Raw genomic sequence first — 22,545 nt, forward strand, 5'->3', positions numbered from 1 at the left:
ATCACTTTGCAATTAACACGAAGGTGTGTTATTACCACGTGTGCTTGGAGCTGTACCTGTGTGCATTAATGGCATTCTTGTAAAAAAAAACATCTCTGGGGTCAAAATCTTTCACAACAGGGCACATAATTTGACAGATTATTTTCCCCTTCTTACTTCCATACTCCCGTCGGTGCACTGTAGTCACCAGCAAGCCACTTTCGTCCTCATGAGAAGGAATGACGGCAGCCGTTTCACCAATTCTCTGAGGAATACGGCTGGGTTTGGCAGGTACCATGCATGCAGTCTGAACAACTCGCAAAAAAAAAAAAAAAGCATTCAAATGCAATAGGTCTCGCCTTTCATTAATTTACAGCTATTTGCTTTGCTATACAGTACCATTAGCAAAGCAAATGGCTTTAACTTAATCAAAGGAGAGAGCTATTGCATTTTCAATGCTTGTTTTGTGTGTGCTCTTATTGTATCTGTTCTGTCTTGCTGTGATGGTTTTAATTAAGTGAACTCAACATAGAATTTTACTTCTGTATCTATTTTGGTCTAATTTGAAGTGTTGCAACAGAAGTTACAATACATGCTCACCTGGGTGATTTCTTTCTCTTTACAGGTGTAGAAGTTGGTGACCAGGAATGCACCATAGACTCCTTTTAAAATCTTCTCCACTGCTTCTTTATCATCCAGGTCTCCTTTCACAACCTCTGCCCCAAGGTCCCTCAGTGCAATGGCAGCAGGCCTGCTGACATCTCTGGTGACCGCTCTCACCGCAAAGCCGGGGCATTTCAAAAGAGCTCGGGCAACTGACCCACCCTGGGCACCTGGAGGGGATCATTCATATTAGTTTAAGAACAAAAGTAGGGATTTTCAAAACAATGACATGCCAGTTGAACGTAGACTGTACGAAGCTAAGGCAATCTATTACAAACAATATCATTGTAACATAACTCTAACAAAATAAGGAACATTGGGGAATAGCTATCAGCCACTGACGTTCACCATATTTCGCAGTCTTAACATACATAGGGACAGGCACACTAAACTCTTGTAGAAATAGCCTAAAATGCAGCCAAGAGAACGAATGCACGACTGTGGAAATGGTCCATGTGTAGGAGGTAAGGGTGAACTCTGTGTTGTAATGCAGGGCCCTCAGAGAACTGTTTCTAGTCCCATTATCCCAAGCTATTCTGCACGTTCCACTTGTCTTTGGGTATGTTAGGATATTTTCACTCCCCGCTACAAAGGTTCTTTAGCTTTAAGTTGGAATTTCCTACCACATGTACTAGTTTCCCAATATACAACAAATGCCCGTTAGCCATATCCTATTCCGATCTGTCCCAGGAGCAGACTCAGTTATAAATCGCCTAAGATCTGCTGTAGAAAATTTCTAATTCGGTTCCTGTTTTCGGTAGGCCCTTCCATTTTCACATCCCTCTAAGCATCGTCTCTATAGAATTATCCACGTAGCACTTCTCTGCTCAGCCTGCTTACAGGTTTCTTGATGCATTTATATTTTGACCCTCAAGCTGATATATAACCACGTTCTACCAGACTTCACGTGTTTCCTACAGTGGTGGAAAGCACACATCTTTGTTAAAATACCCCGCACAGACCAAAAGGGCCCTTGGTGTCATGCTTCATCACAGGAGTCTTCCCGCCCCGCTGCGGTGTGGGTCGTGCTACGACCTACGGCTAGGTGGGAGCACTGTTCTTGAAAACTAGGTGTAGTGTAGGAAAGTGAGTAGAAGGGTCAGAAGTGAGTGAAAAGTGATTCTATATTTAAAAAATACCTGACTCTGTGGACTACAAAACTTTAATATTCCTTGGAGCTGGTATTATTAAAAGTGGGGAATAGTTTGGAGGTAAAATGCTATAATGAGCAGTTACTCCTATGTCATCAACATGTTTTGAAGCCCTCCCCTGGCTTCTTCATCAGGACCAAAAAGATCCCTTCTACACTCGCAGTGTAATACAGAGCAATGTCAAAAATTAGTATCAGAAAATCCCTGTATGTCAGCCTTAAAGGTCACTGTTGAGTAATGGGGCCCTTGACTACCACTATGTGTCACAACATGGACCGGCATTTTCATGCCACATTCGGACATGCCTTTCCATCATAAATATTTTTGTTTAAATAATTTTGGCTAATTCATTTTGACCGCTCCATATGTTGATCTACACTCTCCATCTACTCAGCGGGCATTTATTTATCATGAAACTCTGATCAGCCTTTTCCCTGTTTCCTTTCTTACTTTAAAGGGACACGTGATGTCGGTCTCCACGCGACCGTGACGACTTTCAAACTCATTCAAACATGGGATATTGATAATCTTTTCACCTATGACGTTTTATGGTAATTTGATGTATACGTGGTATTATCTTCCACACAGCCCTAATGATCTTCAGTATATGGACGATGTCTATTTTTCAGCTTTATCCCTCCGTCATTCGTACAACGACAGATGTGGCCAACTTGGTAAATAGATATAAACTCTACATCCCTTGTTTGTGTGATTGTTTATTTTTCTGTTAAAACACCGTGCCCGGGTGTGTATTGATTATTCATACACCCGCAACCACAACACACAAGGTGCGGCTCCGTATATCCGTCACAGGGAAACGGAAGTTGATTTGTTCTCCTTGCCTGCATGAGCGAGGTTAGCAGTCCAGTCGTACACAGGGAGGTGGTTACATGGAAGACACACGCTTCCTAGCCCCGTAACCTAACTAACAAACTCTTACAGGAAGTAATTCATCTGAACTCAACCGGGGTTGTGTTAGCAGTCTAGCCCTTTATCGCAATTAGGTAGTATTTTGGCGGCAACTATACCAATTGACAGCACTACTTAAGGACAGTCCCCCCGCAGGCTCATCGTTCCACGGAGCCGCGGGGAGGCCAGATCAAGGAGAGGCAGTGACCTTGGAGTAGTAAGTACGGCATAGCCGCTGGGTACCTGTAGGACTACATATGACTATAACACGAGGAGCGCAATATAATAACTAGCAGCGCTTTCTGTTATTTTTCCCATATACAGAGGCACCCTTCCCAGCTGTTTTAAGGCTCATGGGATAATTACTCCTTTAAGAACAAGTACATGCATTTACTTCATTATTAGTGTGTTTTTTCACCTTCTTGGCACAAATAACTAATTTGACTACTGTACATTACCAAAGGCCACTCTTACCAATTCGGACTGGCAGTTCCTGGTTCTTCTTCTTTTTCATAGAGTGTGTGATTTATGGTTATTTTGTGTTCGTCCTTGTATTGTCACCTTTTTTTTTAAATCAGCAGGACACGGCACCAGGTTGAGCATTACCGATAAGGATAAGGAAAATATATCAGTATACATCACTTTCCTTACAGGTCAACACCTATCATGATGGTTGATGTATATGTCATGCTTTTTAATACTGTGCTCTTTTCTTCCAGATTTACATAAAGTAGTATACCTATTGGGGTATTGTATGCTGTGCATGCTTAATTGGCATGCTCACCACGTAGTGTTACCTACATGTACACACACAATTTTTTTAACTTATTTTCTGATACTAATTTTTGGCATTGCTCTGTATTACACTGTGGTGTAGAAGGGATATTTTTGGTCCTGACGAAGAAGCCAGGGGAGGGCTTCGAAACATGTTGACGACATAGGAGTAACTGCTCATTATAGCATTTTACCTCCAAACTATTCCCCACTTTTAATAATACCAGCTCCAAGGAATATTAAAGTTTTGTAGTCCACAGAGCAAGTATTTTTTAAATATAGAATCACTTATTTACTCACTTCTGACCCTTCTACTCACTTTCCTACACTACACATAGTTTTCAAGAACAGTGCTCCTGTGTAGCTGTAGGTCGTAGCACGTCCCGCAGCTGGTTGGGAAGACCCCCATGATGAAGCATGACACCAAGGGGCCTTTTGGTGTGAGTGGGGTATTTTAACAAAGCTGTGTGCTTTCCACCACTGTAGAAAACACGCGGAGTCTGGTAGAATATGGTTATATATCAGCTTGAGGGTGTATCTTTTTGTTTTTTATACATTGACTAGAGGAGGACGTATCCACCTCCATTGCTCTTCTGAGCACAACCTCTTCACTCCCCCTTTTGTTTTTTGAGCATTTATATTTTGACCACGTTATTGCAACTTTAATTAGGTCCATTCGGAGATGCACAGAAACAAATATGTGAACAATGTCTATTGTACAACAAAGGTAGGTGCTGTCTCAAAGGAGTAGATGGAGAGGGTGTTACCCAGAAACCGGTCCCAGGATGCTTGTTTACGGTTCAGGGAAGACCTGGCTTGGCAGTTCGGGCTGGACTGTTCCCATGAGGCACAGGGTCATGGAGCGAGCTTTAAAACTATCTGGTTGCAATTAACTTATGGTTCCTGATCGCTCCTACAAGGGAAACTGGCCCAGGCCCCCTCCTCTCTCCTCTCCCCCTGCTGCCTCCTCCTCTCCTTTGCAAACTTTTTTTTTTTTACATTCAGTGCGATGCGCCCGCCCTTGTCTGTAATCGCGAAGGATTCTAGTTTTCAATCTATTTTACCTGGAGATGCTCGCCGTGTCGATCTAGTTAGCCAGACACCTTCAGTCCAATTCATTGAATAATGTACCTGCTACTCAGTGATCACTTGATTCTGTGTGCAAGTTGTGAGTGGACCTAGGACTGTCTGAGCGCCTCGGTACCTGGCGGGGAAACTATGATGACAGGAAATGGCTTATCTCCACGTCTGCTGAAACAATGTTTACAAATGAAATACATACCTTGTATCCACAAATTGATTGTCCTGTAGTACGGATTTCCATTTCAGTCAATGTCACAGTTAGTTCAGTTGGTTAGAGCGTGGTGCCTATAACAGCAATGACGAGGGTTTGATCCCCTTATTGGCCAGTTTGTTTTACTCCCTTTTCCTTTGTAGGGTCTCCGCATAAAAAAAGCTATATTCAAAGTGCAGGGTGCTTAAAGTGGCACACCAGAGTGAGGAGTGTTGTTTAGTTTGGTAAATAACCGTGTGATGTGGCGGCTGGTGTTTGACAATGATTGTAATTGGTGCAGGGGGTGGATGCTTCAATCGTTACAGCTGACAAGAGTTGCTAACACCAGCCTCCTCCGTGTTTTCATGGGACTCTCAACCTGCACTTCAGGGGCTGTTTACCTCGTGGGGTCCCACGACAACAAATCCTACCTTCTTTCTGAGACTGCCTGACGGGTTCCTTGGCTGTACTGGGAAAACTAAAACGTGTTCTTTGGTGAGAAAGTGATGCCTGCAACGCAACTGGTGCTCATGTAAAGCGCTCTGATACCTTCAGATCGAGTTGGCGCTATATAAAACTGCACAAAAAAATATCTTGTAGTTTTTATCTTTGGAGACAAAGACAATTTATCGAATAAAACATCCAAAACTCTTTCATACCTTTGTGAGCACACCAGGGCTTTACAGATAGAGCATGTGGCAGTGACCTCTGCACAGCACAGGTGGGGCGGCTAGTGACCATGAGAGGTTACGTAGACATTCATATACGTGTCTTGTACATTTTGGTGATCTTTATAACATTTCTCTTCCGATTACATTTCGTACTTTCCACTATGTAAAGCACTTCATCCACCAGTTCATGGTGTTCATGCTTCAAAATATTACAAATGAATACGAGTATGTATCTGTGCCGATATAAACTTTTCATGAGCCATTTTGTAAGTTTTCCATTCCTGTATCAGGTTTTTCTCTCCATCTTCTTGTTGGGAACAGGTGAAAAATATCAAGACTTTAGAGTACCGAAAACTACAGCACATGACATTTACAACAGGAAATAGGATAAAGTGGAAAGAACGAGGTGCACAGGTGGCGCTGTGGCTTAGTTGGTTAAAGCGCCTGTCTAGTAAATAGGAGATCCTAAGTTTGAATCTCAGCAGTGCCTCACTTTTTCCAGACAAACTACTTGCACTTAATCTGTGTTGCCTATGACAGCAATTGGGTTTAAGTGGGAAACAGTGGGGGTGATGCTGCTATCTGTATCAAAAGCGTCTATTTCGCAGGCACCGACATGTCTTAAATAATTGGCTCTTTTATTGCTTCATACGTTCTAAGTGTGCACAACACCATATGCACTTAAATGCCTGTAAATAATTTAAAAGAAGTGGCCAGAGAAACAACACCATATGCACTTAAACGCCTGTAAATAATTTAAAAGAAGTGGCCAGAGAAATGATTTTGACCTATAGCTGGATTATCAGTAACTGCATTTTACTGGCTCTGCCATCTGCACTACAAGCCTCCATTGTAGATGCATTGCTCAGTATTAAAACGTGCCCTTCCTACAGCTCAATAAGTTGCAAGTTTGCACTGCGCTATATGCACTTTAACTGCTCGATGACTGCAGATGATCTAATCGTCTCACAAATGAATTTAGGCAGAGATTGTTGGGTAGTGGGGTTTAGGAAATACTCGTGCTACACTTTATTACTCTAGAGATGCAAGAGTTATACTCCTGTTTCAGAGGTCACTTTGTAGGCCTTATCTGTTCGGTTTTCTAAACTTAATATATTTTGTTGTTTGGAAAAACTTTAAAAGGTTTAAATGAACATAGCTCACAAAAACGATATTTAAAAATTTGTAGCTACTACTGGTGTGTGGGAGGGGGGTTAGTGCATTTCTAAACTTTATTATAACTTTTCAACATGCTGCACAGCAGGCACGCTGCTGCACAACACAGCTTAAAGACATTGGCAAAGCCAATAGCTCGGGCTAAACACGTACAAGGTCCCAAAGGCGAGACCTATTGGCTATGCCAATGCTTGTTAACTGGGGTCTGGATCCACTGCAGATTCGCATCGGGGCTGAGCTGAGCATTGTGGTGGATCCGGGGATACTCGCTTGTAAAAAATAAATTGTTTTGGAATGTTTTCTTGCAAATGAGGGGTCCTGCACAGACCCCTCCTTCAGTCCTATGGGGTAGGATACCTCTATCCTGACCCCTCATAACCTATTCACACTTTATTGCCCCCCGGAAACTGTGTCCTGATTCACAAAATGGTGATTGCATTTTCTCTCAGGTGGCGACCAGCCAATCACGGTATTACTGTTGATGTGTGGATCCTCGGATCCACTGTGGTGGAGCCATGGTGGATCCACATCTCTAGATATACATAAATCTTTATTTTTTAATAATAATAAAACTACTGAGCAGATTTACACCAAATTATAAAAAGCACGCTTTCTGGGCCAAGACCTAGCTTTCTGCCAAATTTGGTATAATTCCATTCAGCGGTTTGGGCTATAGTCATGTCCAATATCCTTATGGGAAATTGCATGGGGAAAACATGTTTTGGGACCCCCGTTTTTCTCAGCCCCCCCACTTGACAGGCACTGAGACAGCATCAGACAGCAGCTGAAGTGAGTGGCAACCAAGTTTTGAGAATTTTGTGAAGATTTGTCAAACTGCGTCAAAATTATTAGTACAACAAAAATTCTATTCCCAAGGAAACTAGGTCCTGACTACAACTACCTACAGGCAACCTCCAGTAGGTAGTTATAGTTAAAACCATGTTTACATAGGAAAAGCATTTTTTGACTTGCCTATACCTTTGGCACCAGTTGAAGAAACTTCACAAAATTTTCCCCAAAAAAGTGCGCCACTGAATCTAGTTGTGCATGAAACATTTTGGGGTGATCCGTCGGGCCAAGAAAAAGGGGGATCAAAAATAGTGCATTTCCCATGTTGATTCCCAAAGGGATTTTGAACACGATGGCAGCCTGAACCTCTGGATGGAATTACACCACATTTGGCAGAAAGCTAGCTCTTATTCCAGAAAGAGTCCTTTTTGTTATTCATTATAAACCCGTTAAGTAGTTTTAAGTGTTATTAAAAGGAAACCAAATTTGTATATATAGGGAAGCGACCACTCTGTGAATCCTACTGATCTCATGCAGAGATCTGATTGGCTGCGAACATTTCAACCAGGAGGTTAAGAATACCCTGACTCCCCAGCCTTGGGCTAAAAAACATTTTTTTAAAAACCTTTGCAGCAAAAATCATGAGAGATTCTCGAATTCACTGCACAAAAAAAAAAAAAAAAAACAAGCGCAGGCTCCTCCAATTTTTTTCAAAAAGCCCCCAGGTGGGCCATATATTAAAAAAATAAAGGAGGGGGTAGACGGGAGCCCAGGGACCACAACCTCCTTGGGGCTTTCCTGAAATTAAGGAGGGGGCCACAGGGACCCACTTCCATTAGGCTCTAAGAGCCCTGGGGACTGCCACCTCATTGGGGCTTCAATTAAAACAGAGGTGGGCCGAACCACCCCCTCCTGGAGCTTACATACCCTGGGGACCACCATCTCCCTGGGCCTAAATAAATACTAATGGGGGACCCGCAGACACCCCAGGCCCTAAGGACCACAATCTCTATGGGGCAAATTCATTATTAGAGAATGGGAGGCTGGCCACGTGGCTCCCCCTTATGGGCTGTATATATACGGCCCCCGGGACCACCACCCTCCCGGCAGCAACCTGTGCTATTGACAGTAGGGGGGACACACAGACCCCTCCTGGAGCCATTAAGGGCTCTGGGTACCGCCATAACCCAGGGCCAACTTCTGCTATCTCTTAAGGTGCCCACCCTCGGAGATAGCATTTTGCTTTTGTTTGGTGGGAGCTGTGACAGCTCTCGCCAAGCAAGAGCAAAAACTAACTCCTCTCCCAGCAAGTGGGAGATGTCAAACTGCTCCTGCTTTGTGGATGTTTTCATCTGTGAAATAGATGAAAGAATTGCTCCCACAAGCAGGGAGCTGCACATTTAGCAGCTGTTGCATGTGGGAGCAATGCCGCCTCCCTCAGGAGGCAGCGGAGGCATGAACTGGGTCATTTAGATATGGCCGGGACCCCGGGATGAGTTCCCAGGAGCTCAAATTACACAAAGAGGAAAACAGAGGGCAGAAGAGGCAAAACAGAGGGCAGAAAAAAGAGTAGGAAGGGAAAATGGAGAGCAGAAAATTAGCATAAAAGGCAAAACAGAGGGCAGAAAAACAAGCAGAAAAGGCAAAACAGAGCAGAAGATGGCAAAACAGAGGGCAGAAAAATTAGAAGAAAAGGCAAAATGCTGGGCTGAAAAAGGAACAGAAAAGGCAAAACAGAGGGCAGAAAAACAAGCAGAAAAGGCAAAACAGAGCAGAAGAAGGCCACACAAAGGGCAGAAGAACAAGCAGAAAAGGCAAAATGGAGCGCAGTAAAATGGGCAGGAATGGAAAAACCGAGGGCAGAAAAACAAGCATGAAAGGCAAAAGAGAGGGTAGAAAACAAGCAGCTAAGGCAAAACAGAGCAGGAGAGGGCAAAATAAAGGGCAGACAAATAAGCAGTGAAGGCAAAACAGACAAAGGCAAAACGGAGGGCAGAAAAACGAGCAGAAGAGGCAAAACAGAGGGCAGAAAAATAAGTAGGAAAGGCAAAGCAGAGGGCAGAATAATGAGTAGAAAATATGCAGAACAGAGGGCAGAAAAAAGAGCAGAAAGGCAAAACAGAGGACAGAAAAAAACAGAAAATGCAAAACAGAGAAGAAGAGGGCAACACAGAGGGCAGAAAAGGCAAAACGGAGGCCAGAAAACGAGCACAAAAGGCAAAATAGAGCAGAGGAGGGCAAAACAAAGGGCAGATAAACGAGCAGTGAAGGCAAAACAGAGAAGGGCAAAATTGAGGGCAGAAAAATGAGCAGCAGAGGCAAAACAGAGCTCAGAAAAACAAACAGAAAAGGCAAAACAGAGGGCAGAAAAACAAACAGAAAAAGGCAAAATAAAGGGCAGAAAACTAGCAGAAAAGCCAAAACAAAGCGCAGAAAAGGCTAAACAGAGCAGAAGAAGGCCACACAAAGGGCAGAAGAATAAGTAGAAAAGGCAAAATGGAGCGCAGTAAAATAGGCAGAAAGGGAAAAACCAAGGGCAGAAAAACAAGTATGAAAGGCAAAAGAGAGGGCAGAAAACAAGCAGCTAAGGCAAAACAGAGCAGAAGAGGGCAAAACGAAGGGATGACAAATAAGCAGTGAAGGCAAAACAGACAAAGGCAAAATGGAGGGTAGAAAAGCCAAAACAAAGGGCAGAAAAACGAGCAGAAAAGGCAAAACACAGCAGAAGAAGGCCACACAAAGGGCAGAAGAACAAGCAGAAAAGGCAAAATGGAGTGCAGTAAAATGGGCAGAAATGGAAAAACCAAGGGCAGAAAAACAAGCATGAAAGGCAAAAGAGAAGGCAGAAAACAAGCAGCTAAGGCAAAACAGAGCAGAAGAGGCAAAACAGAGGGCAGAAAAATAAGCAGGAAAGGCAAAGCAGAGGGCAGAAAAACGAGTAGAAAAAGGCAAAATAGAGGGCAGAAAAAAGAGCAGAAAGGCAAAACAGAGGACAGAAAAAAACAGAAAAGGCAAAACGGAGAAGAAGAGGGCAACACAGAGGGCAGAAAAGGCAAAACGGAGGCCAGAAAACTAGCACAAAAGGCAAAACAGAGGGCAGAAAAACGAGCAGAAAGGCAAAATAGAGCAGAGTAGGGCAAAACAAAGGGCAGATAAACGAGCAGTGAAGGCAAAACAGAGAAGGGCAAAATGGAGGGAAGAAAAATGAGCAGAAGAGGCAAAACAGAGCTCAGAAAAACAAACAGAAAAGGAAGAATAGAGGGCAGAAAAACAAACAGAAAAGGCAAAATAAAGGGCAGAAAAACTAGCAGAAAAGGCAAAACAGAGCAAGAAACGAGTAGAGGGGGCACAAAAAGAAAGCAGCAGGTAGACAGGCAGGAGAGGGTAGCGGACTACGGGCAAACTGGACATAAGAACTGTTGCAGGGAGAGCTGGCATGAGTACCTGATTAATTTTTACAGAAATTAAACCTCAATGAGAAACACTTACATATAAAAGATAGCAAGTTCCCCAATTGAAGCTCCACTTCTGTAAGGACAAATGATCTTGGCCTCCTCAGCTTGACAAAGGCAAAGCAAATGTGTTTTCTCACAATTCCACATTGAAAGATGATCTGAAATGGTTTGTGGAGGTGAATGCATCGTTGATCTATTAAGGTGCAATGTTTAGTCACTATGACGAGTGGCTTCTTTCTTGTCCTTACCTGGTGAGAGCAGAGTCCATGGTTCTATGTTTTAATGACTATGACTATACAAATGTGCAAAATCATCTGAAGACCACCCATTCTCCCATCTACCTTAGCACTATGCTATGGTCTTCCCACCTTTTGCCAGGATGATGGGCAACTTACCATAAGCCCCCCAGCGCTTTTCCCGCCGATTTTGGTGACGCGTTTTTGATGCTGAGGAATATGAGGACATCTCCCCCAAACAAAGAAGCCCTTACTTCATATAGGTAAGAGGAAGGACCCTTGTTTGATGGAGATATACCTCTTTGTACTCTTGTCGTCTTCTCCATAGGAAGATTCATGTAATCATAAATTTCTAGATAAAGACGCCCGAGGAACAATCACATTACCTTTAAAAACAAGCTATAAACCATAGATATGGTCAAGTTACTATGCAACTTTCATTTAGTGAGGCAATACAGAGGCTGGACATTGCGCATAATCTATTTGATGAAACTGGCATGGATTCACATTCAGAACAAATAAGACCATAAAGCAGAATTTATTACAGTATGAGAAGCTTTGTAGGAAAGAGATCAATCGATCCTGGGAGCTTATTTCTCTAAACAACTAGAACTGAAGTGGAAAGGGTACTGCATGGCTTACGTATTCTGATAACACCAACATATCATAATCTTCATTTTTCAAAATGGGTGTACTGGTCACATCAGCTTCAAGATTCAGGCTGATCCATCAAGCAGGGGCCGAGAAAAAAAGGGGATCCCAAAACACATTTTACCCATGGGATTTCCTATAAAGATTTTAGACATGGCTACAGTCCGAAAAAGCTGGATGGAATTACATCAAATGTGGCAGAAATCTAGCTCTTGGTTGAGAAAGAGCCATTTTTGTAATTTGGTAAAAATCCGTTTAGTCGTTTTGGAGTTTTAAAGAAAAAAGAAATGCAGATATCTAAGGATGCGAATCCTCCGTGGATCTGACAGAACTCATCTTGAGATCTGATTGGCTGCCAACACTTCAATCAGAAAGTGTTGATAGCCATCTAGGGACTCGGACTGAGCCAAGTCCAAAAAAAAAGCAGTTAAAAAAGCAGAAGGGGGCAGCTTAGGAATACCCTGATCACCTATACCTGGTGTGTTTTTTTGCTGCAATTTTGCAGATGATCCACAAATTTGAAGCAAAACTTTTACAAAAAACACAAGCGCGGTATTCCGTGCTTGTTTTTTAATTCCCCCCACCCGCCCCGAGGTGGCCAGGTCCCAGAGAGAGGATTTTATATTATAATGGAGATAGGGGACGTGCATAGTCCCCTCTCCTCAGGCCTATTTCGACCCCGGGACCTCCACACCCTGGGACCCAGCCGATTCAAATAAGGGGGAAATGGGACACCCTCCCAGGTCATTTTCGGCCCCAGGAACCACAACATCCCCGGGGCCAGACCAAATTTTACAAGGGGAATGGGGGTTGTGCGAGCCCCCTCCTGATCTGTATTCAGCCCCTGACACCACCATCTACCCGGGGCAAGTCTGATTTCCAGAATGAGGAGGGGGCCGTGGTCCCACTACCCAGGCCGTTTTTGGCCCCAAGAACCACCACCCTTAGGGCACGGCTGTGCATTTTCAAAAGGAGGGGACCATGTGGCCACCCTCCTGGAGCCATTAATGGCCCTGGGGACTGCCACTTCCCAGGGCTGGTTCCTACTATGTCCTGAGGTTCTTACCCTTGGAACATAGCGGTTTAGGGCAGGCAGGGAAAACTCTGTTTGCTTTCGCTTGGCGAGAGCAAACAGTAAGTCCACTCCCAGCAGGCCGGAGCATGTAAAATGCTCCCACCCACTGGGAGCGGACTTTTCATCTGTTTCCCTCCCCACTGTGTAGGAGCAATGCCAGCTCCCACTGTATGCGGGGATTCGGCTGAGGCCGTGGGTGCTTTGGGGGTCCCCCCGCACCCCCCAACAAAGAGACAGTGGGTGCTCTGGGTGGGTTCAAGGGCGCCCACCATTGAGTGGTCGAGCCTTGGGATGGGGCCCCCAGGGTCGATATCAGCTCAGGGAGGATGGCTGAATGCCCCACTCCCTTTAATGATTGGCTAGGCCCCTGGGGATGGGGTCCCATGAGCTGAAATCAGCCCTGGGAAGGGAGAAGTGCAGTCCCTTTCCCCTATGAATAATTGACTAGGCCCCATGGGATGGGGCTCCCAGGGGCCAATATTAACCCAGGGAAGGGGGATTTGTGCCCCCTTCTCCTTTACATACTAACCTGGCCCTGGTGGATTTGGGTCACTGGGGTCCATATTGGCCCGGGAAGGGGGGTCACATGCCCCCTCCCTCTTTAAAAGTAAGGCCGGGCCCTGGGATATGTCGTCCCAGAGGCCAAAATCGGCCCGGGGAGAGGGGCAGTGTGCCCCCTCCCGATTTTAAATATAAAGTGGGTGCACTGAATAGGCTTCTGGGCACCCACCATTTACTGGGCAGGCCCCAGCAAATGAGGTCTCTAGTATTGGCCCAGGGAGGGAGGCTATGTGCCCCCCTTTATAATAAGGTCAGGACTCAGGAGATATGGTCCCCGGGCTGACATCAGTCTGGGGAGGGTGCGCCATGTGCCGCCCCCATAATTTAGGTGATGGGCCCCAGGCGCTGGGGGCCCTCAGGCCAAATGGGGTCTAGGGAAGGGGTCCCCGGGGCCGAAATCAGCCCAGGCAGCGGGGCTGCATGTCCCCCACCCGTGTTGACTACCTTTTGGGGGTTGGCCACAGGGCCTGGCCGCAGGCTAGGAGGTCCTGTGGCCAACTGCTCCGAAGTGCACGGATGGTTGCATGCGGGGGTTGGCCAAAAGCTGTGCACAGCAAGGGGTTGGTTGCATGTGGGTGATTGGCCGCAGTGCTACGCTGGAGGCCAGGCCCTGCGTCCAATTCCTGACTGCGCACGGCCAAAGTCCATGCGCAGCGTGGGGCATGCGTGTGAGTGGCTGCAGGGCCTGTTCACCAAAGCTGTGTGTGGCGGAGGTTGAATTAACGTATGGTAATTAAATTTTACTCCATGTTAAAAAACAATGAAATGCACTGGAAATACTAAACGTTACAGGGCCATTATGATTGGGCTCCCATTTTACATGCAGAAAACCATAGAAATTCAACAGTCATAGTTAGAGCTATCTTAAGTAATTATAACTTGGGCCCTAAGGAAATTATAACTTGTGTCCTCACCATGCACTGCTAATTACCCCTCATATTATTTCACTTATAACATCTTCTATGACATTATTAATATTATTAGTGCAACATTGTCTGTAAAATTATTGAGAAGAAAACTGTGCATGGCGGGGGCGCGAGTTATATAATAAGATGTATCTATATTATCTACTGGCGGTTGCCAGTAGATAGTTATAGTTAGAACCATGTTTCCATAGGAAAAGCATTTTTTGATTTGGTAATAACTTTGGCGTCGTATGACGAATCTTTACCAAATCTTCGAAAAAGTTTCTCTTTTTTGACCAGCTCCTATCTTATGTTTAAAACGTTTTTATTGAGACAAAACAAACCATGGGGGAGGGGGACAGGAGGCAGGATACATGGAATACAGTCAAAGAAGAAGGGATGCATCTCCAGAGGGTTGGCAATAGGTGAAGCGTTGGCTCAGAGGGAAGAACACAGTAAATGAACGCTAGAATTACAAGCTGTGGAATCCCACGCGCGTATCCGACACCCAAAAGCAGAGCAATAAAACCCCCCCCAATCAACCCCTCAACAGAACACAGTCCCCCCCCTCCCATCCCCCATCCTCCCAGTACAAAAACAACAACACTCCCCCCTCCCCCCGTCCTATGGTCCCGCAGCAAAGTAGCCCTAACCAGGAAGCCCCGCACAGCCCCCCCCCCCCCCGCCGGGGGTCCCCATCTCACATGTAAGCTAGTCCGCCGGGGTCACCGGCGGCCGCAGCCTGAGAAGCCTAAGATACCTCGGGCAGGTGAGCTCCCGGAATTCAGTGGACAGCAGCGCTAGAAAGGGTTGCCATAGCTCCTCAAATTGGTCTATCTCCCCCGCAACCGTAAGCGACAGCTTCTCCATCCCCAGCACATGCCAGAGTCTGTGCAACCAACCGGTGATGGAGGGGGCGGTGGATGTGCGCCAGTGGATCAGAATGTTCTGAACCGCAGACCCCAGCGCTATCGCAATCTGCCTACCCCTGCGGGACTTCAGTGGGTACATTAGGTCATTGGGGAGGCCCAGCAGGACATACGCCGGGAGGCGCGGCAGCTCTATGCCAAAGTGCTCATCCACCTCGTCCAGAACTTCCTTCCAGTAGGCGGTCAGCACTGGGCAATCCCATAGGATGTGTGTAAGGGTACCTTCCTGCCCGCAGCTCCGCCAGCACCCCTTGTCAGTGTGTCTATGCATTTCATACAGTCTCTCCGGGGTGTAGTACCAGTATGTGGACACTTTAGTGAAGGTTTCCGTAAGGCCCGTGTGGTATGCAGAGTGCCGCGCCCGATACGCAATTTTGTCCCATTCCTTGTGGCTGAGTGTCCTACCCAATTCCCTGTGCCAACGCTCCCTCCCCGGATTGTAGTAGTGAAACGGCGGGGGTTGTAGGTGTTTGTACAGATCAGTGATCAGTTTAGCGTCGGAGGTCCGAGTAGCCAACCACCGCTCATACGGTGTAATTGGACGGGCAGCGGCGGCACGCACCTGAGGCTGGAGGGCCCAATGCCGAACTTGCATGTAGCGCAATCTGTCCAGCTCCGTCAGGCCGAACTCCTGGCGGAGTTGCTGAAAAGGAACCACTCCTTCCGGGCCATAGATCTGGAAGAGTGCCCTGCAGCCCGCCTGCACCCAGTGGGAGAAAACCCCCGGCTCCATCCCAGGGGAGAAGTCCGGGTTGCCCGCAATGGGCGTGAGCGGCGAAGGGAAGGTGGTAAGGCCCCGGGCCTCACAGACCGCGTCCCACACACGCAGGGGGACCCGCGTAACAAAGGAAGCGTAAAGATTAGCGGGGCGGTGCGCGCGGCGCAGGAATGGAACCTCTTGTAAGGTGCGGCCCGCCACTGCCTGGTCTTGGAAGAGCCAATGTTTGTCGGACTCCCACCTGCTCCACTCCACCAGATAGCGGAGCTGTGCCGCCTGAAAGTACTTACGGAGGTCCGGAATGCCGAGACCCCCCGCTTCCGGAGCAAGCGTGGAGAGGACCCTCTTCATGCGTGGCCTGCGGCCCTGCCAGACAAAGCGGGAGATGTCAGCCTGCATTTGTCGTATCCAGCCCACCGGGGGTTGGAGTGGAAGGGCCCGGAAAAGATATAGTATCTGGGGCAGCACCGTCATTTTGACCGCCGCGATTCGCCCCAGCCAGGACAGCAGGCCCTTGTTCCAGCGGCCAAGCTCGTCCTTGATCTTCCTGCTGAGGGAGGCATAATTGGCCGTAACCATCTCCGACAGTGTAGGCGCCAGCAGAATCCCCAGATACGGCACCGTGGACGAGGACCACTGCATGGGGAAGAGCCGTTGAAGATCCCTCCTGGTTTCCGCAGCCAGGGACACGTCCAGTGCCATCGACTTGCTCATATTCATTTTGAAGCCGGCCACCCCCGCGAAGGCGTCCAACTCTCGGAGGCAAGTAGGCAGCGACCTCCTAGGGTCGTCCAAAGTCAGCAGGACATCGTCCGCATAGAGACTGACGGTGTGGACGTACTGGCCCATCCGGACCCCGACAGCATCCGGATTGTCACGAATCCTCTGAGCAAACGGCTCCATGTAGAGGGCAAACAGGAGCGGCGAGAGAGGGCAGCCCTGCCGCGTGCCGCGCTCGATGGCAAAGCTACCAGAGCTACACCCGTTTACCCGCACCGACGCTGAAGGATGCTTATAGCAATTAAATACCATGGTGCGGAACTTATCGCCGATTCCCAGTTTCTTAAGGACCCGCTCAAGATACGGCCAGTGAACTCTGTCGAAGGCCTTCTCTGCATCAACGGACAACAACATCCGCTCCCCCGAGATCCTTGAGGCCTTCTCCAGAACATGTGTCACCCTCTTGGTGTTGTCAACCGTCTGTCTACCGGGCACAAAACCAGCCTGGTCCGCCTCCACCAGGTCGGGGAGGTGTGGACCCAGCCTGGCTGCGAGAATCCCCGTGTACAACTTGAGGTCGACATTTAGGAGAGAGATGGGCCGGTATGAGCCGCAAAGGGCCCGGTCCTTCCCAGGCTTCGGGATTACCGCGACCGTCGCCCTCAGGAGATCCGGAGGGATGGCTCCCGGTGCGGAGAAAGAGTTAAACAGCCGCGTAAGGACAGGGGCCACGGCCGTGCAAAAAGTCTTGTAGAATAGCGACGTGAACCCGTCCGGGCCCGGGGCCTTGCCATGTTTCAGCCGCGCAATAGCTGAAATCACTTCCTCCACATGGATGTCCCGCTCCAGGTGGTCAGCCTGAGCCGGGTCCAGTACCGGGAGGGTCACCGACTCCAAATAGCTATCGGTCTCCCGTGGCGGGGAGGGCTCCTCAGCATACAGCGCCTCGTAGAAGCCGCGGAAAGACTCCGCTACTTCCGCGTCCCCGGAGACAACCCCCCCGTCCGCGCCCACCAATTCTTTCACGACGCTGCGCTGTTGCGCGACCCGGAGCCGGTGTGCTAGGAGCTTGCCACATCTGTCCCCCCCAGTGTAGTAGGCATGTTTCAAACGTAAGGCGGCGTACTCCGCCCTATCAAGATCCAGAGCCGAGAGGAGCTTCCTCGCTGCCTTCAACTGCCTCCAGACCCTCGGCGCTCCCGTACGGCGGTGGACCTGCTCAAGCTCCCGAACTTGAGCCGTCAACTCATCCCTCTTCAGTTGTCGCTCCTTATTCTCGGCTGCAGAGATAGAGATGAATTCCCCCCGTAGGACGGCCTTCAATGCCGCCCACTGTGTCGCCTGCGAGGTGTCAGTGTTGCTATTGTGAGTGAGATAGTCCTGTATGACCTCCCCGATGCGTTGCACCACCGATTTTTTGTGTAGAAGTGTGTCCCGGAGGCGCCACACCCCCCGAGAGGGGGAGGCCGCCGGCCACTGGAAAACGCCGATAACTGGAGAGTGGTCAGACAGGGTCAGGACCCCGATGTCCGCCGCCGTGGCAGCGGCACGCATCGGTCCACTCACCAGGAGGTAGTCCAGCCGTGAGTAAGTGCGGTGTGCGTGCGAGAAGAAAGAGTAGTCCCTATCCGTGGGGTGCAGGGAGCGCCAGAGATCATGCAAGTCCATGTCCGCAATTCGGGCCTTCCCAGCCTGGGACAGTTCCCCCGTCTGCGGGAAGCGCTGCGCCGATCTGTCCATCCCAGAGTCAAAGACAATGTTGAGGTCTCCGCCCAAGATAACGTGTCGGTCCGGGGAAGCAGTGACATCCACCAGCGCGGAGTCTAGGAAGCGCTCCTGGTGCTCGTTTGGGCTATAAACGGAGCCAACCGTAAATGCTATGCCTCCCAGGCTCATGCGATACGCAAGGAGCCTCCCCTTCTGTTCAGCACACTTATGCAACACCTCCCCCCGAAAGGAGCTCGCTAGGAGAATGGCTACCCCTGCCGTCTTGTTCGCTGCCGAGGAAAAGAACTGGGTGGGGAACTTAGCAGAGCGCATCCTGTGGCAGTCTCGGGGCAATAAGTGTGTCTCCTGCAAAAGGCAAATGTCCGCCTGCGTCCCCTCCAGCAACGACAGGATCGCCCTGCGCTTCACCGGGTTATTCAGACCCTGAACATTAAGGGTCACTACCTTTAGGCCCGGCATTCCTCGCAGGGATCGGGAGCGCCATGCAATGGGTAGGGAATCAGCGGGTGGGGCGCGCGGGGCCGCAGCGCGGGACAAGCCAAGACAAAGCGGGCAAAGACAACATCGGACGGGACCTTCCCAACCCCAAAACAACCCCCTCCCCCACCCAAAACACAACCTTGGCAACTAGCCATCCCCAAACTCAAACACCCCATAGTCTCAGTCAAGCCCCAAAACGGGCAAGTCCGTAGAAAATAGCAAAGTGGACGTCCAGCCACTCACCTCCGCCCGCTCCCCCCCAACCCCCCCGCCCCGTGCCAAGCATGTTAAGAAGCTAAAGACATCTCCCCCCGGAGTGTATGTTAGGCCGTCAAGGCCACGCTAGAGGAGCCGATCGAGTCCCCGGCCGCCGCCCTCAGGGCGTCTGCCATGTCCGCCCTAATGGTAGGGGAGTCCGGGCGCCCTGCACTGGTCGCTGAGCGCCGCCTCGATGACCTCCGCCGATTCCGTCCCTCCGAGGACCTCCACGACGGCGTAGCTCCCTCTTCCTCCGCTGCCGTGAGCCCCAGGACACCACAAATGTCTTGCAAGGAGCGTAGCTGATGCAATACCCCGTTCCACCGAAAAATCAAGCGGAAGGGGTGACCCCAAGAGTACGGCGTCTCATGCTCGCGCAAAAAGTCAGTGGCAATCCTAAAGGACCTGCGTTTCTGTAGAGTGATGGCAGAGAGGTCCTGGTACAGCGCCACCGGCCGATCCCGAAAGGTCAGGGGCTGTTTCCTGCGGGCTTCAGCCATGATACGCTCCTTTAGTGGAAAGTCGGGCAGGAAGGCCAGAATGTCCGGTGGGGGTGCCGATGGCTGGCGCTGGCGGCCAACCCTATGCGCCCTGTCGATGCTGATGGGAAAGTCCGCGGCCTCCCCCAGGATTTCTCGGAACAGGGCCCGCAGATAGCCCCCCAGATCGGACCCCTCATCCGCAGTCGGCACGCCACGCACTCGGATGTTGTTCCTCCGAGATCTGTTCTCGAGGTCCTCAGAGTGGGCCTGGAGCTCCACACACTGTTCCCGGAGGCGAAGAACGTCCTGCTGGAGGTGGACTATCTCCTCCGCTCGCTGTTGGCCCTCCGTCTCCACCGCCTCCACACGCTCACCTAGGCCCTCCACCTCTCTGCGCACTTCTCGGACCTCGCTGGCCACCTCCCGCTTCAGTGTCTGGAAGTCCTCCCTGAGGGAGCTAAACAGTTCCTCCATGAAGGCCCTCGTGACGGGTGGCTCCCCTCCAGTCACATCCGCCGGAGCCCGGGAGGGCCCCGGCGAGGGCTGTGTCCTGTCCCGCAAGTGCTGGGCCCTGCCAAGCATGTCCGGCAGAGTACGGTCCCCTTTCTTCGGGCCTCCTTTCCCAGCCATCGTCAGCTCCGCAGTCGGGCCCCGATCCAGGCGCCCCAGAGATGCTCAGCCGCCGGCAAGCACTCGGGCCGGGGGATCCCCCACAAGTGAGGTCGCTGCGTCACAGGTGACAAAATGGCGGCCGAGCCCGGTCACCGTCAGCCGCAAGAGCTAGCGTGAGACAACCAAGGGGGCCGCAGCGAGGGGGTCCCAACAGCTCATCCCTCCGGTAGTCAAGACAGCAATATCGGGAGGTCGTGTGCAGCCAGCATCCAGGGCTCAGCGGAGGTCGCCACCACTGCTCCTTCGGGGACAAAATGGCGGCCGGGCGGAGCAAGCCACACCGACTAGGCCCGGCGACACCCCCGGGGCCTCCGAGGTGCCCCGCCGTGAAATAAGTTCCACCACCGGCCCCCGTTAGTCACGCACAGGGGGCCAGATGATCCGGCCCCAACAAGGAGTCCGCCGTACCTCGGCTAGGGGTCAGGGCCTCCGCAGTGCCAGGTGTCGCCGTCACCAGTCCGAGTGCCGGGGCACCCGTCCCAAGCCCTCCACACCGTCGGGCCCCTTCCCGCCAGGCTCCTGCAGTCACCGTCGAGCGGCGGGCCAGATCCCCTCCAGACCGCAGCTTTCAGCACCAGGCCCAACCGAGGCGCCCGGACAGCTCTCCAATACGCTCCGCCCCTCGGGCTCACCGCCGTCGTCCCCTGATCTCAGACGAACTTTTGGGGGGGTTCCCCCGGGGCGATCCGGACCAAAACAGCACCAATGTGTGCCCCTGATGTTCCGCCACGCTCCTCTCCCGCGCCGAGCCTCAGCGGGGGGAGAAAAGCATAACAAAAAGGCTTTAGCTTGGCCGGGCCGGAGGAGCTACGGGAGGAAGCGTCCGCTCACCCCGCCATCTTGGCCACGCCCCCCAGCTCCTATCTTAAAAGTTTGGGGTGATTTTATGCAAAATTTGGCAGGGAGAAATATCTTGGTCCACAAAGCACGCTTTTGTTGAAATAGGGTAAATCCGTTCAGTAGATTTAGAGAGCCATCAAAATTTACAGATATCGATATTTGAGAATTCTAACATCTGATTGGCTGAGGCGTTATGAGCACGAGCGTGCAGCTGATTGGCTGCGAACTGTTGAAACTAGGAAGTGTTGGCAGCCATTTTGTGACTGAATTGAAAGGCGTAGGGCGGAAAAAAAGAGAACAATTGTATAAGAGGGTATAGTAGGAACACCGTGGTCTTAGTTTAAGCAGTCTGTCCGGTGCAGAGACAGTGAGTTTGAATGTTGCGTAGGCCGTGGAAATTACGTCCGCAGAACAACGGTGCACGGTATTGCGGCAAGGTTGCGTAGGCTCTGGAAATCCTGTCGGGAAAACAATGCGCCGTATTGCGGCTAGCAGTGTGTAGGGTGCACACACAGGTAGTGTGAACGTGCGGTATTGCGGCAATGTTCAGTAGGCTGTGTAACCGTGCACACACAGGTAGTGTGAATGTGTGGAGCGGAAAAAAAGAGAATAATTGTATAATAGGGTATAGTAGGGACAGTGTGGTCTTAGTTTAAGCATTCTGTATGGTGAGTATAATGCACAGTAATGTTTACTTATAATGCGGTGTTCACTTTTATCACGGACAGTGTCACTTTCTTAGACAAAATGTAATATTATGTGGGACCATTGAAAGTAGAAGTGTTGTCAGCCATTTCCTCCTCTTCCGCGGAGTAGCAGGTACATCTGATTGGCTGACGTGTTCCAAGCAGGACCTTCCCAAGCTTAATGTTCATTGGCTGCGAACCATTGAAAGTAGAAGTGTTATTAGCTATTTCCGCCCCGTCCGCGGAGGAGCTGGGACATCTGATTGGCTGGCGTGTTCCAAGCAGGAGCTTCTCAAGCTTAATGTTCATTGGCTGTGAACCATTGAAAGTAGAAGTGTTGGCAGCCATTTCCTCCCCCTCCGCGGAGCATCAGGGACATCTGATTGGGTGACGTGTTCTAAGCAGTACCTTCCCAAGCTTAATGTTCATTGGCTGTGAACCATTAAAAGTAGAAGTGTTGGCAGGCATTCCCTCCTCCTCTGTAGAACACCATGGACATTTTATTGGCCAAAGTGTTACGAGTACAAGATTGCTCCTTACTGGCTGGGAACGGTTCACTGTTGTCAGCCATTTTGTGACGCAGTTCAAAGGAGTATGGAAAGAAAACGTAGTGGAGGGTAGGAACACTATTAACTCTGTACAGTGCTTGCAAGGTGGTTTATAGGGACTGTAAAGGGAAAAATTGCTTTTTATATATTTTAAGGGCCATTTATGTAATTTGCGTGGGCCTTACAAATCAAGGCAGGAAAATAATAGTGTGTGTT

At 49.5% G+C, this 22,545-nt stretch overlaps 1 protein-coding gene across 2 annotated transcripts in view; it reads right to left on the reverse strand.

Annotated features, from left to right (window-relative positions):
- LOC146857967 (nmrA-like family domain-containing protein 1) overlaps window positions 1–22,545 on the reverse strand; it is a 168,755-nt gene that overhangs the window by 97,498 nt on the left and 48,712 nt on the right. For both annotated transcript variants that reach the window (XM_085648728.1, XM_085648727.1), the window contains exon 2: window positions 580–812. In XM_085648728.1, the coding sequence (XP_085504854.1) occupies window positions 580–812 (233 nt within the window). The remainder of the gene's footprint in view (window positions 1–579; window positions 813–22,545) is intronic.

Source organism: Triturus cristatus, chromosome 3_2 (assembly GCF_964204655.1).
Source record: "Triturus cristatus chromosome 3_2, aTriCri1.1, whole genome shotgun sequence".
Classification (NCBI taxonomy): domain Eukaryota; kingdom Metazoa; phylum Chordata; class Amphibia; order Caudata; family Salamandridae; genus Triturus; species Triturus cristatus.